Below are 23,161 nucleotides of genomic sequence, written 5' to 3'. Positions count from 1 at the left end.
GTTCCTAGGGACTGTCCATGTTCCTTCTTATGTAGCCCCTCCACCTTCTAAGTCCATAAGGTTACATCAAGTCCTTGTCATACTTGGGAGAACTCCAGATTCTTTGGCCACCAGGTGGAGAAAGCACTCTGCTTCTAAAGGGTGGTTGCATTGAGAGGGACACGTCATCAAATTCTCAGGTTCTACCCACAGTTGGAGGGAATTATTGTATTAGTCTGTTTTCTGTTACTACAACAAAATACCTGAGTCTGAGTAATGTATAAAAGAAAAGAGTTTTCTTAGTTTACAGTTTTGGAGGCTGAAATTCCAAGATGGGGTCACCCCACCTGTTCAGCCTCTGGTGAGAACCTCAGGGTGGATGGAATCACAGTGTTGTGAGGGCAATCACATGGTGAGACAGGAAGCCAGAGGGATTAAGGAGCCAGGCTTGCCGGTGCTCCCTCGCGCATGCGCGCTCTCTCTCTCTCTCTCTCTCTTTCTTTTTTTTTTTTTTGCAGTACTGGGAATGGAACCTAGGGGTGCTCTACCTCTGAGCTACATTCCTAGTCCTTTTATAAGACAGGGTCTCACTAAGTTGTCTAGACTGCCCTCAAATTTGTGATCCTTCTGCCTTAGCTTCTTGAGTTGCTGGGGTTACAGGCGTGCTCCACTGTGCCTGGCCAGGCTTGTCGTTGTTATAAAGACTTGATCCACGGGAACTAACCAGGGTCCTTATTAATCTCCTCAAAGGCCAGCATCCCCGACTGTGTGGTTATCTTGAGCCAAGCCCCACCTCTCAAAGGTTCCGTCATTTCACCAGCACACTGGGGACCAGCTTCTAGCATGTGAACCTTGAGGGGACACCCTCAATCCATATCCAGAATGATAGAGTCAGTGATCATGGGGTCGTGCTTAGACTTCTGCCACCACAGACAGGGTTATCATGGGCAGCATAGGGGTGCATGGAGTGGCCTCAGGCGGACGGAGAGTTATGTGTGCCATGGCACTTACTCTGCTTTCATCTATTCAGAGAGAAATACTCACTGGAACAAGACATCAGAGAAAAGGAAGAGGCAATCAGACAGAAAACCAATGAAGTGCAGGTGAGGACCTTGCTGGCTTTGGCTAGATCTACTTTGTGTTCAGTGTTGCATGGGAAACGTCCCTGTCGGCGGCAGGGAGGCACCAGGGGTCTGTACTAGTTAGAAACGTGAATTCTTGGGAGCTTCAAAGTGATCTTTTTGAATTTTTTTTTTTTTTTTGAGATACTAGGGATGGAGCCAGAACCTCATGCATACTAGACAAGTGTTCTACCACTGGGCTACATCCCCATTCCCAGGCCCAAAGTGATTTTTTTTTAATATACTGAGGATTGAACCCAGAGACACTTAACCACTGAGCCACATCCCAGCCCTTTATAAATTTATTTAGAGACAGGGTCTCCATGAGTTGCTTAGGGCCTCACTAAGTTGCTGAGGCTGGCTTTGAACTTGCGATCCTCCTGCCTCAGCCTTCTGCCACTGGGTGAAATTCTCTTTTAAAGCATACGAGACAGTAGTTTTTAGCATGTTCAGTGTGCTTGATCAACCTGTATGTAGTTCTAGAACATTTCCATCAACTCAGAAGAAATCCTCATAATCAGTATGACTCATCCCAAGCACTATCTCTCTTTTCTGCCTAACCCCTAGGGAGAAGTCGCTTCAGATGCTTTGCCTTTGTCCACTTTTTAAATTGATTAATTCATTGATTTTTGTGTATTGGGGATTGAACCCAAGAGTGCTTTACCCCTGAGCTACATCCCCCAGCTTTTTATTTTTCATTTTGAAACAGGGTCTTGCTCAGTTGCCCATGCTGAGTTGCTGGTGTGTGCCACTGCACCTGGCTGCCCACCCTCAGTTTGGTTATCTTGGATGGACTTCGTTTTTAACCAGTCTCAAGTCCACTTCCTGCACCTGTTCCCTAGGAATTACAAAACGACCTAGACCGGGAAACAAGCAGTCTGCAAGAGCTAGAAGCTCAGAAACAGGATGCCCAAGACCGCCTGGATGAGATGGACCAGCAGAAGGCCAAACTCCGAGACATGCTGAGCGACGTCAGGCAGAAGTGTCAGGATGAGACCCAGATGGTGAGCTCCTCCAGTCGGTGGCAGGCATTGGGGCGGGGGCCTCTCCAGGCCTTCCTGAGCGCATGGTGGCCTGGAAACAGAATGCCCCAAGGCCTCCTCATTTAACAGAGTGCAGGGACATCCTGTGGAGAAGCGTCCACATTTGTCCTCACCTAAGTCACCCTCCTGTGTTCCTAGAGACCCTGTCATAGCGAATACCTGTGGTGCTGTGAACCTATGCCCTGAGGACGTATCACCCTGGCTTGTGCCCTAAAATGTGGAGGGGATTCCAGGAGGCGTCTCCTCCCTCCTCTGGTGTCTGCAGTTACAAACCAGGAAGACTGTGGCCTCAGCAACCTGTGCCGAGCTGTTAGGACCTCCTGTGTGGCTAGCGTGGGAACATTCAGCCCTTAGCCTGGGAGAGATGGCTTGTGCTTGGTCATGCTCTGCCCCTTCTCTCCTGTCTTCCTTCTGATGTAGGAAGAATTGCCGTGAGGAAACCAGGCATCTGGGCATGGCGGGTGACCGCCTCTGTGACTGAGCTGCTTTTGAGCAGGCAAAGCAAGAGTTCTGTCTCGGAGTCACATTTCATCCTCCACTGTGGCTCTTTCCTTCAGTCCTTCATTTTAACGGACACATAGCAATCGTACTTATTTCTGGGGCACAGTGTGATGTTTCAGTCCACGAATACAATGTGTAATGATCTGATCAGGGTCATTGGTCATTACACATTAAGCACTGATCCTTCTTTGTGTTGGAAATACTCAGAACCTTCTCTGCTTGCTCCTTCCGAGTGTGCGGTGGAAGCTTGCTGACTAGTCAGCCTGCCGTGCTGCAGGGTGGGACCTGCCGGCCACCCTCGCTCCCTTACTTCCTCCTCCACACTCTCTCCGGGCCCTGGCAGTGACTGTCCTGTTCTTCATCTCTGTGAGATCAACTTTTTAACTTCCCTGTGTAAGTGAGAACATACGGAGTTGTCTTTCAGTGCCTGATCTGTGAATTCTCTTGACATCTCCTTTCAGATCTCATCCTTAAAAACCCAAATCCAATCTCAGGAATCTGACTTGAAGTCCCAGGAGGATGATCTGAACCGGGCCAAGTCCGAGTTGAATCGGTTGCAGCAGGAGGAAACCCAGCTGGAGCAGAGCATTCAGGCTGGACGCGTGCAGCTGGAGACCATCATCAAGTCTCTGAAGTCCACACAAGACGAGATCAACCAGGTACGGCCGTGGAGGCCGTGGAGGCCGTGGAGGCCGTGGCGTCCCTGCCGTGTGTGGCCACGCCAGGGCTCTTCTGCCAAGCAGAGCCTGCGTCCCTGAGCAGCCACATCGGCTGTGTGACCGGCTGCAGTGCCACTGCAGGTTTCCTTCTGTCTCACCCTGTTGCCTCAGGCTCTCTTCTCGGAGGCCTGGACGAGGTTGAGCCGAGAGCGGGGCGTGCCCCAGAGCCCTGCTGACCTTGGCCCCGAGGCAGTTTGCTTCTCTTCGCCAGCCTGGCACTGTCACCTTCAGGGCTGGGTGGGAACATTAGAACTCACCGGAGAGAAAGGAGCTGGTCCTCGCAGAAGAAGAAGGACAAGGTCTAGAAATAACTTCTGTGTCCACGCAGAGCAGCCGTCTCTACAGTGCTGAGTGAGGACACCATGTCACCAGTGTCACCCCACATGGGACCCTAGGCCAGTGCCTTGAATTGCCTGGAGCACTCCAGGATGGTGCTGGCTTCTTGGGACAGACAGCTGCTGCCTGCTGACAGAGGACAGCCCCTTCCTTGCTTTCCCATATGTGGTAGTCAAAAGCTGCCACCCTGGCCCCTGACAAGTATCAAAATGGCTAGCCAGGTGTGGTGGCACACACCTGTAATTCCAGCAACTCAGGAGACTGAGGCAGGAGGATCACAATTTTGAGACCAGCAATTTAGTGAGGTCCTAAGCAACTTAGTGAGACCCTGTATCAAAATAAAAAATAAAAAAAGGCTTGTGGGTATGGCTCTGTGGTAAAGCATCCCTGGGTTTAATCTCTGGTACCAAAATAAGTAAGAAAATGGAAACTTTGCTGTGTTTCCTTCCTGGACTAAACTAGTTGCTTTGCTCTTTCTGCCAGTGTGTAAGCAAGAATCGATCGCTGGTGTGCACCACTCCATGCCGTGTGCCCCGTGCTGTGCCATACTGTTAGTCTCTGTCTGTGGGATTGTTTTCAGTCTTTTCCAACTCTTGGGAGTTTGTAGAATCCAGGTGGACCCAAGCCCCACAGGTGGACAGTGGTGATAACAGTGACTGATCACAACAGCAGCTGCTGCTAATTAATGCCCGCCTTGCCAGACCCCCATCATTTCTTTCCTTTTCCTTTTTCTGGTACCGGAAGTGCAGCCGGGGCCTGGTGCCTGCTAGGCGAGTGCTCCACCACTGAGCCACGGCCTCAGCTTTGGTTTCATTTTTGCGACTGGGTCTTGCTAAGTTGCTCAGGCTGGCCTCAAGCTCGCTGTCCTCCTGCGTCCGCCTCCTGGCAGCCGGGATTACAGGTGGCTTCCCTGTAGCTTCTGTTGCTGCCTCGTGGAGAGGAGGAAGCAGAGGGGTGCGGCTCCTGCGTGGAGCAGGCGTGAGGCCATCGGGCGCACCCTGGCTCCCCGAATGCGTGGAACGCCTTCTCTTCACTGGTGTCACCGTCCTCTTTTGGGAGGAGGGACAGCACGCGGCGTACTGAGACCCCCCTAAAGAGAGTGCTTGTTGACGCCAAGTGCGATGGCACACTTGGGTTTTGTCCAGATTATCGAGAGTCGGCAGAACGTTCAGTGTGAACCTGGGCTCCTCTGGAGTAGCAGAACGGGACACATCTGGGTTTGCAGGTGGCAAAGACCATCTGCCCCACTCTTGTCCCGGGCCAGCTGCCCCAAGTTGAGCGTCAGGAGTGAAAGCGTGTTGCCTGTCACGTGCCCCTGGCTCCCTTGACACGGCAATGCTCTGTCCCGCAGGCACGAAGCAAGCTTTCCCAGCTGCACGAGAGCCGCCTGGACGCCCACCGGAGCCTCGAGCAGCAGGAGCAGGCGCTGGGCGGAGCCCGTGGCGCCAGCCTCACCGACCTGGCCACCCTCAGTGACGGCGTCTCCCTGGCAGAGAGGGGCAGTTTTGGAGCCATGGTAAAGGTTGAGTAAATGTGTTAGAGTCGCACCGGGATCTGCCCCCTCAGGAGCCGCATGTGGCCCACCGTGGTTCTGTTCGCCCGTAGGCTGTCTTGTTTTGCTGCCATCTTGCGTGTTCATGCTGGCCTGCAGCCCTGGTGGGTGACTGTACTCCTTCCTGGTGTCCAGGACAAAGCCTGTGATAGGCCTGGATCCTTTGTAAAATCCCTGTCTCCTTTTTTTTGTATGTGGTGCTGGGGATGAAACTCAGGCCCTTGTACGTGCTAGGCAAGCGCTTTACCCCCGAGCCTTACCCAGCCTGTAAAATACATTTTTAAAGACTCCCATAGAAGCATTCACAGTGGGCCAAGCACCCATATCCAGAGGGCTTCTTGAACTAGCCAGAATTGATGTGGTCTCCTCACTCCCTGTGTGTGGTCCCCTAACAGGGGACCTGGGGATGCTTGTGTATGTGTGTTTCCATCAGGAACACCTTGAATATCAAGTGGGTCCATAAAGAGTAAAAGACCGGCAGACAGCCCTCCCAAGGCATTACTGTTTTGACCACAAATTGGCTTCTTTCCTGAAATTTTGGTTACATTTAAAACTCAGCACTTTATTTGAGACCTCGTGTTCCGCGGCTGTGGTCAAGCCCTGGGTGGGCTCTCGACTTCTTCCATGTCTGTGAGCTTTCTGGCCAGATACCCAGATGTGTGTGACCCTTCCCGCAGCTCCTTGTTCGTGCCTGAGCCCAGGCCTGTGCGGCGTCCGTCATGTGGCTAGTGCGTGGGTCTCTGCTGTCCAGGGAGCCGCTGGGCGGGTGGCCTGGTATCTTCCCAGCGCTCTGCTACCCTTAGCCATTCTCCATGCGCTGCCAGCTGCCTCTTCCAGGCTCTGCCCGAGTCCTGCTCTCTGCTTCTTGGATTCACTCTCCTTCCTCTGGTGATAACGCAGCCTGGCTCTCTACTCGGAGACCTGCCTCTCTGTTCCTTTCTTGATGTGTTTCTCTCCTTCCTGCCCAGTACTTGTTTCCAAGGATTTACAGGGACGCACGGGCCTCCCTGGACTTTAGAAGACTGTCGGTGTTCGCACCTGCCTCTTGTCTCTGGCCCACACTCCTCTGTCATCCTCAGCCTCTCTCCCCTTGGGGACTGCAGTGGGGTCCTGTCCCCCCGGGCCTCATCAGCTTAGTCTCAATTCAAGCAGCAAGCACTCCTCGGTGAATCCCATGAGCCCGGGTTTCACACTTTGCTCCCGGCTGTCCTTGGTGTGTGAGTTTCTGCCTCACGGCCTGCTCTTGGTTTTCTTGTCTGGATTGTCCCCTCGCATAGCTGGCTTGTCCTGTGGTCCTAGTCCAGGGAAGAGCTCCCTCTTTTGTGGGTTTTATAAGATTGGTTGCCTTGGATATAAGTTGGCAGTGAGGTGACATTTTACAGGTAGCCGGGGACTCCCCTACCAGCCCTCCCAAGTTTTTTTTTTTTTTTTTTTTTTTTTTTAACCTTGTTATTTCTGTTTATTTTTTAAGTGGGGCCAAGTTTACACAGTTGTCACTCACTCGTGGAATGTACACGTCAGCTGTGTTACATAGAAACCCGCAACTGGTGTCTGAAAGAAAAACTATTTATCTTGTTGTATAAATACAATTTCTAAAGCAGTTTTTGGGTTTGTTTCCATTTTTTAATAAACCGTTTGAAGAGGGGGGTCTTTTGTTCACCACTACATTCCGAGACTGCTCCAGAGCAGAGTCCGTTCTCTTAGTTCTCTTGGGGTACGGTAGGGGGGTGAGAATAGTGTGACAGAGTGGCGTGTCAATAACTTTGTATCATCCGTCCTCCTCAGATCACCAGCGTTAAGCTCATGGGATGTGACCTTGTCCGACATGCAGGATTCTTAAAGCCGTACTATTTACTTGTTTGTTTATTTTGTGATGTTGGGGTGGAGCCCGGGGCCTCCCGCATGCGAGACCAGCGCTGTCCCGCTGAGCCGCCCAGCCCACAGCCACAGTCTCTCCTTGACTCGTCTGGTCGTGAGAACTAGTCCCTTCTTCTCACCACGCCAGCCCGTCTTGGGAGAGAAGTAATCAGTGGTCCACACCTAAACCTCACCGAGAGCCTGTTGTGACAGATGGGGCCATCTGTCACAGCCGGCCCTGGTGGCATGCCCAAGCTGGCTCCTAGGGACTCTTCCACAGTGGGCCACTAAGTAGTGACTTGCCAGCAGGTTGTTGACCTTCAGTGGTGTGAGTCACCTCGGGCCCCAGCACGTCAGTGCCCAGCAGGGCTTTCTCAGAGCTTGCTGCCGATCGCTGCCGGCACTTGTAAGGGAAGTGACGTCACAGCAACATCAGCACCCCGAGGCCCGGGCCTGTTTGCTACGAAGGGCAGAAGGTGACTGCTGACTGAGCTTGCTCGAGACCTTACCCTCCATGGAGCAAAGGGGCGCGTCATTCATCCTAAGAGCCAGGCACCACGTGGCCCTTCAGTCTAGGACCCACTGTGTGTTACAGCCGCGGACCTTAGGTCACAGCCATTGGTGACATCCCAGCTAGTTTGTGTACATACTCTAACAGTCACATGATGACAAAACCGCCTGGTGACACTTGGCAGCATCCCTGTCAATAGCAGCACAGGGCTGCACTGGTCTGCTGTGCTTGGGTCCCCCGGCTGGCACGTGCTCAGCTCTCCTGGGGGACGCCATAGGCGTGGCCTGGAGCGTCTACCTGATGGGAAGTCCCGTTTTCCACACTGCGCCTGCGGAGTGGGATGAGAGCCTCCTTCCTGTGCCTTGACCATCGCATCCTGCCAGTCTTCTTTCTCTTTCGATGGTGTGGGGATGGAGTCCAGGGTCTCCCGCAGGCTCAGCCCCTGCTGCTGTCTCCTGGCTCCTCCTCTGCAGGGGAAGGCGCCAGTTCCTCTTGAGAGCGAGCTTGCAGGCCAGCTGTCAAAGCAGCACTCACAGCCAGTGTTCCCGGAACCTCGTTCTTCTGCACTGTCCTGCCCTGGTGTTCGCATTCTTCCATGTGTCACTCAGAACCCGAAGAAAAGGACCAGCTTGTTAATAAATGCCACTTAACAGCTAAGTGGAAGCTTTCACTGTGCGCCCAAGCTGTCACTCTTAAGCTCAGGACTTCATGCAGGTCCTCATCCCTCTCTCTTCTTTTGGAATAAGCACGCTGCTCATCCATGGTGCCATGAGAGAGGTTTTAGCTTCTCCCTGGCATGTTGGCTTCCTTAGGTCAGGTCTGCTCCATCTTTCCTCTGTGCCCCCGAGCCCTGTGGGTCACGAGTGGGATGCATGCTTATTGTCGTCAGTACCCTGGCATCCACAGAACCCACGTACCCCGCCAGGTGCAGTACAGTGGGCCTCTGTGCTTGACTTGCCTGAGCACCCAGCTCGGTCTCCCTACCTTGAAGCTCTGTGGTTGGAGACCCCAGGTAATCTACCCCAGGTAAGAAAATGGTTCTGCGTTCTTCCAGAGCCAGGCTGAGGAAGAGGCCTGCTGGCCCCTTCGTCCTCCTTCACAGCCCAGATCCGTGACTTTCTCTTTCTCAGTACCTCTGGGAACCATCTCGTGGCCCAAGTCAGCTACCCCAGGTGGAATTAGCCTTGTTTAGAAAATTTCTTTTAGACCTTTAATGTCATTTCCCCAAACCATTGCCTGCGTTGTCACAGAAGCCCTGGCTTTGAAGTGACGTGGACTTGGTTGTTTGGAATACTGGATGGGTTTGCCAGCCCCACAGATGCAGATGGATCTGCCAAATCCAGGAGGGGTAGTATACGTTTTTAAATATCACAGGAAAACAGTCATGTTTTCACTGAGGGTGTGTCTTCAAGCAAAATATGCCCCATTTCTAAACCAAGCATGCTGTTCCAGGGCTGTCACAAACTCACCCCCTTTTGGGCCATTTTCCACTATGAAAATATGCTTTTCAAAAGTAAATGTTTTTTTCTTCTGGTTTGAATGTGCTTACTTATTTCTAGAAATAAGCACCTTTTTTAAAAAATGCAAAGTGCTGTCTACGCTCCAGTAGTTCTAACTGCATAAGTCCTCATTTCCTCCCGCGGTGGAAACAGCCCGCATGCTTCTTGGTGTAGGAACGGTACTTTTTTTTTGGTACCAGGCATTGAACCCAGGGGCACTTAACCACTGAGCCACCTCCCCAGCCCTTTGTGTATTTTGTATTTTGAGACAGAGTCTTGCCAAGTTGCACTGTACATTTGTAAGTGCCACATAGCTGCATGTTCACTGAGACAAGGTAATGGAGGGAGTGCACGCTGTCACAGTGAGGCCCGCGCTCTGGCTGTTGGGTGACTTTACACCTCCTTTTATGACATTTACAAAAATGCTGTGTATTTATTTTTTTAATTCAATGGTTTAATTTTTGTTGTTTTTTGAGACTGGGTGTCACTGTGTTGCTATCCTCAAACTGCTGGGCCCAAGTGCTCCTTCTGCCTCTCCTCCCAAGTAGCTGGGCTGCGGGCGTGCACCCCTGCCCTGGCAGTAAACAAACGGAATTTAATGGTGGCAAACTAGATAAGAAGAGAACCGACCAGCTCCGCCATTCTGAGTGCACAGTTCCGCAGTGTCCAGCACCCTCGCTTTGTGTACAGCCGTCACCACCACCCATCTCCAGACCTGGCCCATTTCCTCAAACTGGAACTCTGTCCCATTCAATACTTGCTCCCCATTCCCTCCTGCTCAGCCTTTGGCATCTACCTTTCTACTTTCTGTTTCTATGAATTTGATGACTCTAGGGACCTGTGAGTGGGATCAGTGGTCTTTTTGCGATCAACTTATTTCCACCTAGCATGATGTCCTGAAGGTTCATCCACATTGTAGCATTTATCAGTTTTCTTTTTTGTGGTTAAATAATATTCCATTACATGGATGGACCACATTTGTTTATTTATTTATCCACTGATGGATATTTGGGTTGTTTCCACTTAAATCAATTTTTATTGTAGAATGTTTTATTAAATTTATAGGAAGATTGCAAAGATAGTGCAGAATTTCTACATACCCCACACTCAGAGTCCCTTATGGTACATTTGTCACAACTAGTGAACCAGTGGTAAAAGTCACTAACTAAAGCCCACATTTCAGTGATTTTTTTTTTTTTCAAGTCATTCTTAGGGTCACACTACTTCAAATGGAGATGCAAGTTAGGTATAGAATTCTGTACTTTAACTGCTTTAAATCTGAAATAACAAAACCTCTGTCCTGTTTCTTCACAACATTCTAGGACGACCCTTTCAAAAATAAAACCTTGTTATTTAGCAACAACACGCAAGAACTGCATCCGGACCCTTTCCAGGCAGAGGACCCCTTCAAATCTGACCCATTTAAAGGAGCTGACCCCTTCAAAGGTATCTCACTTGGAACTCACTTTCCCATTGAAGGACTGTTTATTCTGTGACATTTGGAGTTGTCAGATGGCAGAAAAGCTAGGAAATTGTACCGTGTGACACGAAGGAGGAAAGGTGTTCTTTGTGCTTGTAGAAAGTCTCGACTTTCTATCTCACGTGAAGCCTCGAGCTAGCCTGGGAAGGGCTTCCGGCTCCCAGCAGGTCTCCCAGGCCGAGGGCAGCTGCGCTGGCCCTTCCGTCCCCAGCGCTTCAGTCTTCTAGTCTCTCAGCAGGCGGACTTCTCCGTGCTCACCTCACGGGTTCATACACTAGAGCAGTGGTTGTGAAAGTCAGTCCCTAGCAGACCCCAGGTCCCTACGTCAGCCAAGCTCTTAATCATGAGTTTACCCAGAGTCACCATGAGTCAAGAATAACAAGGAAAAAATCTGGAAACGAGGTTTCCTATCTTCTCTGCATTTCTCAGAGCCAAAGAGTACTTCCAAGAAGTCTATCTGTACATTCCTGAGAAAAAGGCCAAGCTAGGGAGGAGGCGGTGGGAGTTCCCTCTAAGTTTCACACCTGGGTGGGAAGCATCTTGGGTCTAAGTGACGGATTGGGCAGCTCCTGAAGCTCAGGTGTGCTGTTTCTCGTGTCTCCTGGGGCTGCTGGGGACGTGGGGACCGGGATAGCCCCAGGGTTCCATGTCCTCTTGCCGAAGGAGGTGGGGGACTGTGAGATGGCAGGAGAGAGAAGGGTGGGTGTTCCCGGCGCTGGCCCTTGCCAGTGAGCCACCACACCTAACCTTCCATCTCAAGTGTCTCACCAAGAAAAACCACCTCAGCCAGCTGCCCCGCCTGCTCCCCAATTTTCCTGTGCCAAGAAAGGGAAATAGCAGGCTGGACTCGGCCGAGAAGGAAACCTTGCCGTCTCCTTAAGTCAGGCAGGTGGGGAGCAGTGAGAGCCCCATGGGCAGGCAGCTGTGTCCGGGCCACCTGCTTCCTGGGCTGTTCTCATCATTTCTCTCTCCAATCCAGGTGACCCGTTCCAGAATGACCCCTTTGCTGAACAACAGACTGCGTCAACAGGTAAGGGCCCTTGTGGAGTGGTTCCTGAACAACTCTGCAGAATATGTCCAGCCTCCGTTCAGTTGAGGAACACCGAGAAAGTCCCCAGCCTCCTGGCGCCACGCTCACTGTACCCTGAGGCGCAGGCCCCGATCGCTGAGAGCTCCTGGTGGCCAGGTGGTTCAGACACCCTCTGCAGCGTGGCCGCCTGTGCTGCAGTCCCCTGGGTCCAGCTGCCCCACGTGGCAGCACCCCACCCTGGGGCTTCTCTGCACACACGCCAGGACGGTGACCGCATAGACGGAAGAAGACGCCATCCGGCTGCACAGGAGCCTGTCCCCTTCCCTGTGACGGTGGCCCCCAGCCCTCTGGCCAGTTGCTGTCTGCACCTGCCTTGGGGCATTCAGTGCCTGGTGTTGGGCTCACACTGCCTGCTGGCTTCTTTCTTTCTTTTGAGGTGACGTTCCTTAGCATAAGTGTTCCCCAGGTTTTTTTTTGTTTTTTTTTTTGCAGTGCTGGGGATTGAACCCAGGGTCCTGTGCTTGCGAGGCAGGCACTCACCAACTGAGCTACATCCCTGGCCCCGAGTTCCTCATTTTAAAGTGCGTGGTTCGGTGGCACATGGTCTGTTCACAGTGCTGTGCAGCCATCACCCCTCTAGTCCCAAAGGATTTGCATCCCCGAAGGAGACCCTGTCCCCACTGCAGTCACTTCTCATTCCTGTCTCCCACCCATGCTTTCTGTGAGGGTTTGCCCACATTGCCTATTATTATTTTTAAAATCTGCTCTATTGAATGGTATGATTTACACACACAAACAGTTCACCAATTTTAAGCATATGTCCTTCCCACCTGTGGGTTCTGCATCCATGGTTCTGCCAGTCTCAAAAAATAAATAAATAAATAAGAAAAGCATTGTGCCTGTACTGAGCATGTCCAGATTTTCCCTTGTCATTACTGCCCAAGTCCTAATCACATTGGACCAGGTGTTGTCAGTCACCTAGAAGTGACCTGAAGTCTACAGGAAGATGCACCTCGGTACAGCGCCAACACTAAGGCCATGTTTCAGAAGGGTCTTGAGTACCCGTGGATTTGGGTATCTGTGGGGGCCCTGGACCCAACCCCCTGGACCCCACAGGTTACCTGTATGAGATGAGCCCTGACAAGCGTGTGGAGCTGTGTGAGCCTGAGACCGCTGTTGTCCTGAGGGCTCCCTGGCCCATGCCCTCCTCCCTGCCTCTGCTCCTGGATCCCCACTGCCCCTGTATCACTGTGGCTTCTGCCTCTTCCAGAGCTCCCCGCACACGGCATCCCTCGGGCATGTGTTCTGTGCTGGGTTCGCTCATGATGTCGTCACTCATGGGCCTTTTTCCTTCACTTTCCAAAACACCTTCTAGATCCATTTGGAGGAGATCCTTTCAAAGAAAGCGACCCATTCCGTGGCTCCACCACCGACGACTTCTTCAAGAAACAGACAAAGAACGACCCGTTTACCTCAGACCCATTCACGAAAAACCCTTCCTTACCTTCGAAGGTGAGTGGCGTGGGGATGTCTCGGGACGGCTGTGTGCTGGCGAGGTGTGTGAAGGCCGTCCTTCCCCACAGCGTCGCCTGTGCTCCTGGTGCGCACAGGCCATAGTGTCCCTGTACAGCTGACCAGCTTCCTCCAGGAGGTGGGGTTCTGGGCCCAGTCTCATTCCTGGGTAACGAGGTGGCCACTGGCTCTACTGCAGAGACTCGTCCTGTGTCCCAGGGTGTCACAGCCAGCTGCCCAGTGTACCCAGGCAGGGTGGGCATGTGTCAACAGCTCCGATTCTTTATGCCATCCCCCTTCACTTTGCAGTCATCTGCTTTCACTGCCACTCTGTCTTCCAAAAAAGACAACAAAGAATGCAGGCGTGTGCAGTTGCACACGCCTGTATTCCCAGCTGCTGGAGAAGCTGAGACAGGAGGACCCCTTGAGCCCTGGAATTTGAAGCCAGTCTAGGCAACATAGTGTGACCCTATCTCAAAACAAACAGCACACACTCAAAAACAGAATCTTCCTAGTACATAGCACTGATGGAACGTGGCATCCGTCTGTTTTCTAGGCTTACAGCAAAGTGTCTGAGGCTGGGAACTTTATAAAGAAAAGAGGTTCATTTTGGCTCGTGGTTCTGGAATCTGTATGAGGAAACTACCTCTGTGAGGGCCTCTGTATGTCACAACATGACAGAATTTGAAATAGCCATGTACAGAAGGGGCACACTTAGGAGCAAGGAAGCATAAAATGGGGGTGGGGCCAGGCTTGGGTATTTTACAACCCACTCAAAGGAATTAATCCATTCCTACCACTCCTCCCAGCCCCGACATGGCACCATAAATGGAAAATTCTACATCTGACCTCTGACCTCTTGTGAAATATCAGACTCAAAGTGCAGGTACATAACAGTATGGTATAAAGTCACCCTTAGGCCGTGGGTATGAGGTGCGTGAGAATCGTTGACGAATTTCATGTTTAGACTTGCACCCCATCCCCAAGGTACATCTTTATATATGTGCAGATATTCCAAATCCAAGTCCAAACATTTTTGGCCCAAAACATTTTGGATAAGGGATGCTCAAACTTTCATTTTCTTATTAACATTTAAAAAGTATTTAGGGTCCTTAAGATTTGTAGTGATAATTTTTCATTCCTGATCTATTATGAATTTTATTGATCTTTTCCACAAACCAGCTTTTGGCTTCTGTAATTTTATCTACTGCTTGTTTTCTGTTTCATAGCTTTCTTCTCTTTATTATCTCCTTTCTCCTTATTTTGGGTTTGCTTTGCTCTTCTACTTCTTAATCCTTAAGATCCAATCTTCAGTCATCGTTTTTTCGACTTTGTCGTCTAATGTACATTGAAAGTAACATAGTTCCCTAGGGCACCGCTTTAGCTGCAACCCATCCATTTTGATAAATTGTATCATGTCATTCAGTTGGAGATGTTTCCCACTCACTTGTGATTCTTTTTACCTATATTTAGAGGATGTTGTTTCATTTTCAGATAATTCCCTTTTTTCCTAATTATCTTATAATATTGATTTGTCACTAAATCTGTAACTAGAGAATATATTCTGTATGTTTTCATTCCTTGTAAATTTATTGAGCCTTGTTGATTACACTCTATATTGGCGAACATACCACATACACTAGAGAAGAATGCGTATTTTGTCTTTATCTTTTTTTTTTAGCTCTTCCAATAACTGAAAGAGGGGTGTTAAAACAATCTCTTATGATTGTGAAATTGTGTGTATTCCCCCTTTAATTGTCAAGTTTTGCCTTGAGTATCTTGAAGTTCTGTCAGATACGTACGTATCTGATTGTCGTGTCTTCCTGATGCAGCAGCCTTTCCACCTTTGGTGATATTCTTTGTCTTTAAACCTATTTTACTATGTATTAGAATAACCAAATCATCTTCTTCATGGTTACTTGCTGTGTAACATCTTTTTTCAGCCATTTACTTCCAGTCTCTTCAGGTCTTTGTTTGAAGTTTGTCTTTTATAATTAACATATTGCTAGGGAATCTTTTAAAATCCAGTCTGGAAGTCTCTGCCTTTTAAATGAAGTGTCTACTTCTCCACCCCTGAACTGCGCCCCAGCCGTGTTGGTGCTTTGAGGAATAATTATACTTGACACAGTGTTCCTTGTTCTTTCTTCCAGTGCTTTTAGGGCATTCCATTGTCTTCCAGCCTCCATTGTCCTTGACGAGAAGTCATTCATTTCGAATAGTTATTGTCCCATATGCAATCTTATTTTTCTCTGACTACTTTCAAGATTCAGTCTTTATCTTTGATTTTCAATAGTTTGTGAAGTATCTGGATGTGATTTTCTTTGTATTTATGCTGTTTAGGATTCTCTGAGCTTCTTGAATTTATAAATGGTTTCTCACCATATTTGTAAGTTTTTACCGTTGGTGATTTGGGTTGCGTGTGTGGTGCTGTGGATCAGGCCATGGCCTCATGCATGCTGGCAAGCACTCCACCTCTCCGCTGCATCCCCAGCCCCAGTTATTTGGAATTTTTTTTCCCGCCCTACCCTAGTTTTTCTCTCCTCACTTGCTGGGGTACAGTTACACACACGTAGACCTTTTGCTGTCATCCCACAGCATCCTGAGGCTCTGTTTACTCTCTCTTCATTTTCTGTTCTCCACCTTCAGACTGTTGTCTACAGATCTGTCCTCACTTTGCTCGCTCTTTCCTCTGTCATTGCTTACTTGCTAACCTAGGGAAATTTTTATTCTATGTATTATACTTTTCCATTCTAGAATTCCCATTTGTTTCTTTTGAATACTGTCTCTCTGCTAAGATCATTTTTCTTTTTCATTCATTTGAAGTATATTTTCCTTACCTCATTGAGTACCTGTGTGATTGCTGCTTTAAAGTCTTCCTTGCCTGACAGTTCAATCTCTTGGTCATCTTGAGATTTACTCCACATATTGACTTTTCCTTTGAGAATTGGTCACATTTTTCTGGATTTTTGTATGTTGAATGGGTCAGAAATGTATCCTGGACGCTGTGAGTGTCTGTCATGGAGATTGGAGTTCACTAACATTCTTCCAGAGTACATGGATGCTTTTGTTTCAGCAGGCAACTGCAAACTCTCTCCCTGACCTGCAGCAGACAGAAGCTCAGATCTTATTTTAGTTCCCTTGGCCTCAACTGTCACCTGCTTTGAATCTGTCCATGTCCACACAGTGCAGGATCAGCCTGAGACTTGGGCAGTGGAATCCGGGCTCTCATCCTCTTCCCTTTTCCATGGTCGTGGTCATCCCCGGACTCCATCTGCTGGTGTGCAGGCCAGAAAGACACCAAGTTTCATATTTGAATTTGAAACACCTGTACTGTGCTCCAGCTGTCCAGCACCCTCAGGGTGTGGCTGTCCGCCTGGGAAACTTGCCCTCGCGCTGTGCTCTTCTGCTCGTCTCCATTCTTCCTTCCCCAAAATCTTCCTGCTTTGGTTCACTTTCCAAGTCTTCGAGTTGCTGCCTTTTTTTTTTAAATCCAGAATGTGCAGGTATTATCTGCAAGAGGGTCAGTATGTTGGAACTGTGTCCTCCTACCTGGGTTAAGTTTAAGTGACCTCGCCCTCCCCATGGCCTGGCCCTGATGTCCTTAGGTGTCGGGAGGTTTTGGGATGCGTGGACGAGGGAACAAATGCTCTGCACTTTACACTTCTCTCTTCTCACTCAGCTGGACCCCTTTGAATCCAGTGACCCCTTTTCATCCTCCAGCGTCTCCTCTAAAGGATCAGGTGAGAGCAATGGCTTCTTCTCCTTCCTGACTCTTCCCTGGGCTTTCCTTCCTCAGACTCAAGGGTCCTCGGTGTGCGTGCCATTAGTTAGGGGCTCCCAGACCCTTGCCTGAGAGACCATCAGGCCAAGTTGGTTACCCCCTTGGCAGCTCTTCTTCCCGAGCAAGAGCTGGTTTCTTTCCAGAGAGGGAGTGGGATAGTGGGAATTCAGTACTAACCGGTGTGGTTGAAGATTAGTCCTTCCTCCTTATAATCATTTGGTTTGTGTCTTTGATATTTTTCCCTAAAGAATCCGCACTTGGACCCTGGGTTCTCACTTGTGCTGTGTCTTCTAAGTTTGAAGGAACCTCAGCCCCCAGCATAAAATTAAGTGCACCCCTAAGCTTAAAGTAAGGAAGCATTTGAAGACCTCCCTTCTGGGCACAGGCCTGGCGTGGCCCTGCTGCTTTGCCTAGCAGCTTGCACATGTTGGTTAGGGCAGCGTGGTACCAGGGTGGGTCAGCTGCTCTGTGCAAGTCTCTCTGGGGCCAGAGGGGGCTTGGCAGCCATCTCTCCCAAAGATGGCATGGTGGCAACACCTGTGGTCTGAGCTCCTGGGAGGATAAGGCAGGAGGATCACTTGTGCTCAGGAGTTCAAGGCCAGCCTGGGCAACGGAGCAAGACCCTGTCTCAAAAGTACGACTGAAGGACAAATCCCTCCCCGCAGACGACAGCCTAGATAAACCGTGGGTCTCGGTGGCCCTCGAGTGGCTCCACTCTCCCTCTCATGCTCCCCTCCAGGCCCAACAAGCCAGCAGGCTGTGCCCCCACAGGAGCTTATGGCCCCTTTGAAGACTGAGCTGCACTGGCCCTCTTGGAGCCAGCTGTCAGGACGAGACGCTGTGTCTCTGAGATACAGAAGCCATGAGCCATCGTAGGCAGAGAGGCTGTGCCGAGCACCTTCACTGGACACAGGTCTCCAGTGCATGAGTGCAGCCTCTGAATCTCCCAGTTCAGGGCCATCCAGTATTTTTCCTTGACCCCCAAAGGCATGCTCTGATCACAACCTGTAACTTTGACTTTGTTGGTACCGATTGCAGATCCCTTTGGAACCTTAGACCCTTTCGGAAGTGGGTCCTTCAATAGTGCTGAGGGCTTCGCTGACTTCAGCCAGATGTCCCAGGTAAAGCCCCTCCCGTGGACCCCCTGCCTCTGCCCGCGTCTTGTGCCTCTTGGTGCCGTGTGTATTTCACAGTGTGTGGTGTCACGTATGTATTTCCTCAGCCCCTCCCAAGCTCTGAAATGGGTCCTCACGTGAGGTGGGGAGTGAGCATCGGGGCCTAGAAAGCACGTGACTGGGGTCAGATGCATTTCCTTCCCTCCTTGGGAAGCTGGCTGGGCCCCAGGTCCTCCCAGTGGCATGGATACCCTGGCTGCCCCTGCTTCCACTCGCAGCTGATGAGTGTCAGATTGCAGATCATCAAGTTGTCACCTCTGTAGCTGAAGAGGAACTCAAGGCATTAGGCACACAGGTCCCAGGAGGGTTGTGGGCAGCAGACCCGAGGCATGAAGTGTCTGGAGAAGGCGCGACTGCTTGGAGCTGCCAGGATGTAGCTCCCGAGGGGTTGCAGAGTGAGGGCCAGGCTGCGGACAGACGTGCAAGCGAGAACAGATCTGCTAGGAAGAGCCCCAGAAACAGCTCTCGTGGCTGAACCTGACCCTGGGTACAGGTGAGGGTGGCGCCTGTCCTGGGATTTCCATGGGCCACAGCTTGCAGCCTCGCTGCTGTGGGCTCTGCTTTTTTCATGCATCTCACCAGATTTTACCAAGTGCCTACCCAGGTGCCAGCAGCACTCCACGGAGAGGGAGGTGACCACAAGCAGAACACAGTCCCCCTTCCCAGTTGGGGAAGACTTGTGAGCCAGATGATGGTGAGGGGGATGGGAGTGGGGAATTTCACCCAGAGTGACTGGACCCATCCTCTGTGGGTCCTGTCATTGGCTTGCGGGTGGGATGGAGCCCTGGGAGTACAGTGGTCCCTCAGTATTCATGGGCAGTGTTCCAGAACTTCCTCAGGTACCAAAACCTGCAGATGCTCAAGCCCCTTATGTAATGCAGTGTTGTATTTGCATAGAACCTACACACATCCTCCTGTAGACCCGAAACCATCTCTAGATGGCTTAGAATACCTAAGGCAGTATGTGCGCTTTGTAACCAGTGATGCTGTGTTGTTCAGGGAACCATGACAGAAAAGAAGCCTGTACTTGTTCTGTACAGACAGTTATTTTTCAGATATTTTCAATCTGAGGTTTGTTGAATCTGTGAATGCAAAACCCATAGGTACACAGGATGGGAAAGTGAAAGACAGGTCCCCCGGTGTGGGATTCCCATGCTCCTGCAAGGCCCCCAAGCCAGGCACCCCACCAAGCCATCTCCCCAGGGTCCTGGCTCACTGACTCAGTGCTCGCTCAGCTGGTGGAGCAAACAAGTCTCTGGTGCCGAAAGCTTTGGTTGGCAGCAACAGCAGCGTGTGATGGTGGCCCAGGGCTTCGGAGAAACCCTTGAGGTTCCATTCAGGTTTTCAAAGAAACGTGTGAGCGGGAACTGGCTGCGGAGCCTATCCTGCCCTGGCCGGAGGCGGAGCGTCTACTCACACTGAGGAACTGGTCGCAGGGCACTCGTGGCCCTGGCGCTGAGTTGCAGGCTCTGTCTTTTGGTGCAGGGAGGGGACAGCCTCTGCCCCTCACCCTGCAGTGCCACGCGCCACGTGGAGCTGGTGAGGGCACTGGCAGCGTGCCTTCCCCGGCTGCTTGCTCTTGGCCTTGGTGGCTGTACACATGCTCCCAGCCAGCCGAAACCTGTTCCTGAAATCAGAAAACTTCTGCCACATGGTGGCAGCAATCTCAAAGGAAGGGGTCCAGGTGGTCCCCTCAAGCTGTCATAACTGGGCCTGTCTTCCTGAGGGAGGTTGGCTCCAGGGAGGGAGACCTGGGACCCTTCTTGTCCATCCTCATGATCAGTACCAACAAATGACATGACAACCAGCAGTGGCCTGAGCTGGGACAAGGACAGGGTCTCCACAGGCTGCTTAGCATGAGTGAGGACCCCTGTTTTAAGATGCATCCAAGCCAAAAGCCGTGTGAAGGTATTGCAGTGGCCGGGCATGACAGCCAGCCTGGAGGGGCTCTCAGCCTGGATGGCAGCGTGGCCTCTGTCTGTCCCCCGGAGCCCGGCCCTTCCCTGTTCCTCTGCCCATTCCCATTCTAACGAAAATAATTGCAGTTCCCCTTCTGGTGGTCGTCCCCTCCTTGCTCACGTACCCTGAAGTCAGGCTGTCCCCACACATGTGCAGCTGTGATGTAGTCAGTCCCACTTCCTGTTCCTGGCGCCAGGCCAGGACAGTTGGACAGGGCCGTGGAAAGTTGGTGTCCCATACCAGATTGTTTTGTTTCCACCGTTCCGTTGGCTCCTGATTTCATGACACTTGTACAGCTAAATCCTGTCCTCAGAGCTCTCTGTTTTTCCTTTTGATTACCTTTCGGTTTTTCAAGAACAACATCGGGTATATAAATAAAACGTGGAGGGAAATGAAAGTAAAGTGGCAAGAAGGATCTTTTTTTTTAACCTCTCTTTAAAAAAAAAAAAAAGAAGAAGAAGAAGAAGAGAAAAGAAACAACAGTGCCAGCCTTTTCCCACCTGAGCAGGGGGTGGCGATGCACATGGTGCCCCCCATCCAAGTGTCCTCCCTCTGCTGGGCTCCGCTGGGGAAGACGTCAGCAGGTTCCTCTGGTGGTTCTTCAGGCCCCCGCCCCCACCCAGGGAGGTTTTCTAGACAGTGACATTGGCTTGCTTTAAAACAAATCCCCTGAAATATGTTTTCAGAAGGCATTTGAAAATAAGTAGATGACTTACTTACATTGCCCTCTTTCCCCACCCTCACCCCAAAAAGGCCACTTATGAAATACACCCTTGGTGGTGAGCCCATTTTTAGCGCCTTTTCGCCTGCGCGTTTGTTCTGTTTTGTTTTCGTGGTGCTGGGGCTGGAACCCGGGGCTCGCACGTGCTGGTGAGCGCTCTGCCTGAGCCTCACCCAGCCCGCTCATCTGTTTCAGAGCCTGGCTTTGCATTGCTGGCTGCTTCACTGAAGTTCAGAGCTGTTTGCAGCAAACCAGTCCTTTCTTGAAGTGGACTGAGAGCGCTCAGAGAGCTGCTCTTCACAGTGGCCCCTCTGTCTCTCTGTGACTGTAAGCACACCTCACCCTGGCCTGGCTCAGAGCCCCCGGCGCCCTGTGGAAACCTTTCTAAAAATAGTGACTTTCCTTGAAGTGACTACCCAAGTAGGAAAGAGCGGAGTCCCAAAGGAGACTTCTTGGGAAACCTGAAGTCATGAAAACTGGGATTCGGAAATGACGCAGGCACGTGGTGTTGGGAGGGCTGTAACGCCCTGTGGTAGGGAGCCTGTCACCTCGGAGGGAGCCAGTTGGCTCAGTGGGCTTAAACCTGAGGGGGAGGTGCCGTGTGTGTCCAGCCCAGGGTCCTCAGCCAGCCTGGGGTCAGGCAGCCTTGGCTTCACCGTGTCCAGGTCTCACTATTAACGAGCTCCGGGGCTCAGCACACCCGTCGGTCACCCAGGGGCTTGTGCTGAGTTGGGAGACAGCCCAGAAGGCAGTGCGCACCACCGTGCACCTCGGCCTGGGGAGCCACACCCACTGCACCCCTCCCCACCCACCGCCTCCCCAGCAGCCAGGACAAGAGCTGGGGTCTCTTGGTGGCCTCCTGCTGTATACTCCCCTTTCTGCTCAGAAAATGGCTTTAATTCCTGCTTGCCTGTCGCAGAAGTCATGAAGCCAAGCACGTGGGTCCTGGGCCTGCGGTCCTGCTCTGATGGTGGCACGGCACCAGCGGGCGACCCAGCACCCCTCTCGTTCTTCTCTGTAGACCCCAGACGGCCCATTCAGAACTTAAGCACTGCCCGCTCTCTGCCGCCTCTTACCCTCCCTCCTCACCCTGCTGCTCTAGGTGGGCTCAGCTGGAGTGGAGGACAGTCCAAAGAGGGTGTTGGGAGCAGATGGCGCCTTCTCGCCTTTTTTTTTTTTTGGCAGTGCTGGGGATCAAACCCAGGTTGTCACGCATGCCAGGCAAATGCCCCTCCTCTGAGCTGCACCCCAGCCCTCAGCCTTCTCAGATGCTTGTGGGCATTGAAAGGAACTCTGTTAACTTCAGTGTGCTTGGCATACTATAGGAGTCCCCCCTTACCATGGGGAGTCACCCCAACCCCCCCAGTGGATGCCTGGGACCCTGGAGAGGACCGAGCCTTGTGTACAGGACACTTTTCCTCTGTACATACCTCTGATAGAGTTTGCTTTTACAAATTAGGTGTAGTCGAGGTTAATGGCAATGATTAGTAATAGGCAGCTAGGACAATATGATGTGATAAAAGGTGTTTAAAACCTGAAGAATCATTTACTTCTGGAAATTTTCATTGGATATTTTGGACCTGTGGGTAACTGAAACAGGAAAGCGATCCCGGAGCAGGGGACTGCGGTGGTCACTCTGCTGTCCTCGCGCTGATTTTCTCCACTGCCAGCAACACAATGCAGAAAGCGCTGGCCTCTGGTCATTGTCATCTTAGAGGTGGGGAAGCCAAGGCAGAGGGATCAGCAGGGGGCAGGGCTGGGAGTCCAGCCTCTACTCGGACCATTGAGTGCAGCCTGACTGGGCAGATATTCCTGAAACTCAAGCGACACATTTTGAAATGAGCTCCCTGCCCTTGGCACTGAAAAGGACGCTGTCCTCAGGGGAGGAGGGACTTCTCCCCTCACCATGGCCCTGCAGGCCCAGCAACTCTTCCCACTTGCAGCTGCCCAGCAGGCTGGGGTGGCGGACCTCATGTTCTCCAGGAGGAGGTGCCTGCTTCCCCAACCCTCAGCTGGCTCTGTCTTTTGCCTGCATCCATGAATCTCCTCCAGGGGCCTTTGGTTGGGGACAGTCTGACCAGAGTGGGCATCAGCAGCCAAGGACAGTACCTGGTGCTCTGGCCTGGGAGGTTGAGGATGCAGCCTCCGGTCCACCCCTCACTGCCCTGCTGTGTATTGGGGCAGCGCATCTCCTTCCAGTGCCTCAGTGTCCCTGTGCGTAAACGGAGGTGGTGGCAGTAGGACTCCCTCCCAGGGCGGCTGGGAAGATGAGGTGAGGTCAGCAGGAGAGCTGAGGGAACAGGGAGGGCTCCTGGGGTGGGTGGGGGTGCTTCCTGCCGTGGGCCCCCCACTCGCCTGCTGCTGGGGAGGGATGGCTGCCCTTAT

The 23,161-nt window shown here is 51.5% G+C and overlaps 1 protein-coding gene across 10 annotated transcripts in view; it reads left to right on the top strand.

The window, feature by feature from the left end:
• Eps15l1 (epidermal growth factor receptor pathway substrate 15 like 1) overlaps window positions 1-23,161 on the top strand; it is a 93,724-nt gene that overhangs the window by 48,479 nt on the left and 22,084 nt on the right. For all 10 annotated transcript variants that reach the window (XM_047531092.1, XM_047531087.1, XM_047531086.1 and 7 more), the window contains exons 13-21: window positions 1,010-1,082; window positions 1,943-2,104; window positions 3,106-3,303; window positions 5,051-5,215; window positions 10,441-10,564; window positions 11,578-11,628; window positions 13,004-13,140; window positions 16,820-16,880; window positions 17,960-18,042. In XM_047531092.1, the coding sequence (XP_047387048.1) occupies window positions 1,010-1,082; window positions 1,943-2,104; window positions 3,106-3,303; window positions 5,051-5,215; window positions 10,441-10,564; window positions 11,578-11,628; window positions 13,004-13,140; window positions 16,820-16,880; window positions 17,960-18,042 (1,054 nt within the window). The remainder of the gene's footprint in view (window positions 1-1,009; window positions 1,083-1,942; window positions 2,105-3,105; window positions 3,304-5,050; window positions 5,216-10,440; window positions 10,565-11,577; window positions 11,629-13,003; window positions 13,141-16,819; window positions 16,881-17,959; window positions 18,043-23,161) is intronic.

The sequence above is a fragment of the Sciurus carolinensis genome, chromosome 17 (assembly GCF_902686445.1).
Source record: "Sciurus carolinensis chromosome 17, mSciCar1.2, whole genome shotgun sequence".
In the NCBI taxonomy this organism is placed as follows: Eukaryota; Metazoa; Chordata; class Mammalia; order Rodentia; family Sciuridae; genus Sciurus; species Sciurus carolinensis.
Note: the sequence above shows the minus strand (reverse complement) of the source record. Positions and strands in the feature narration are given on the sequence as shown.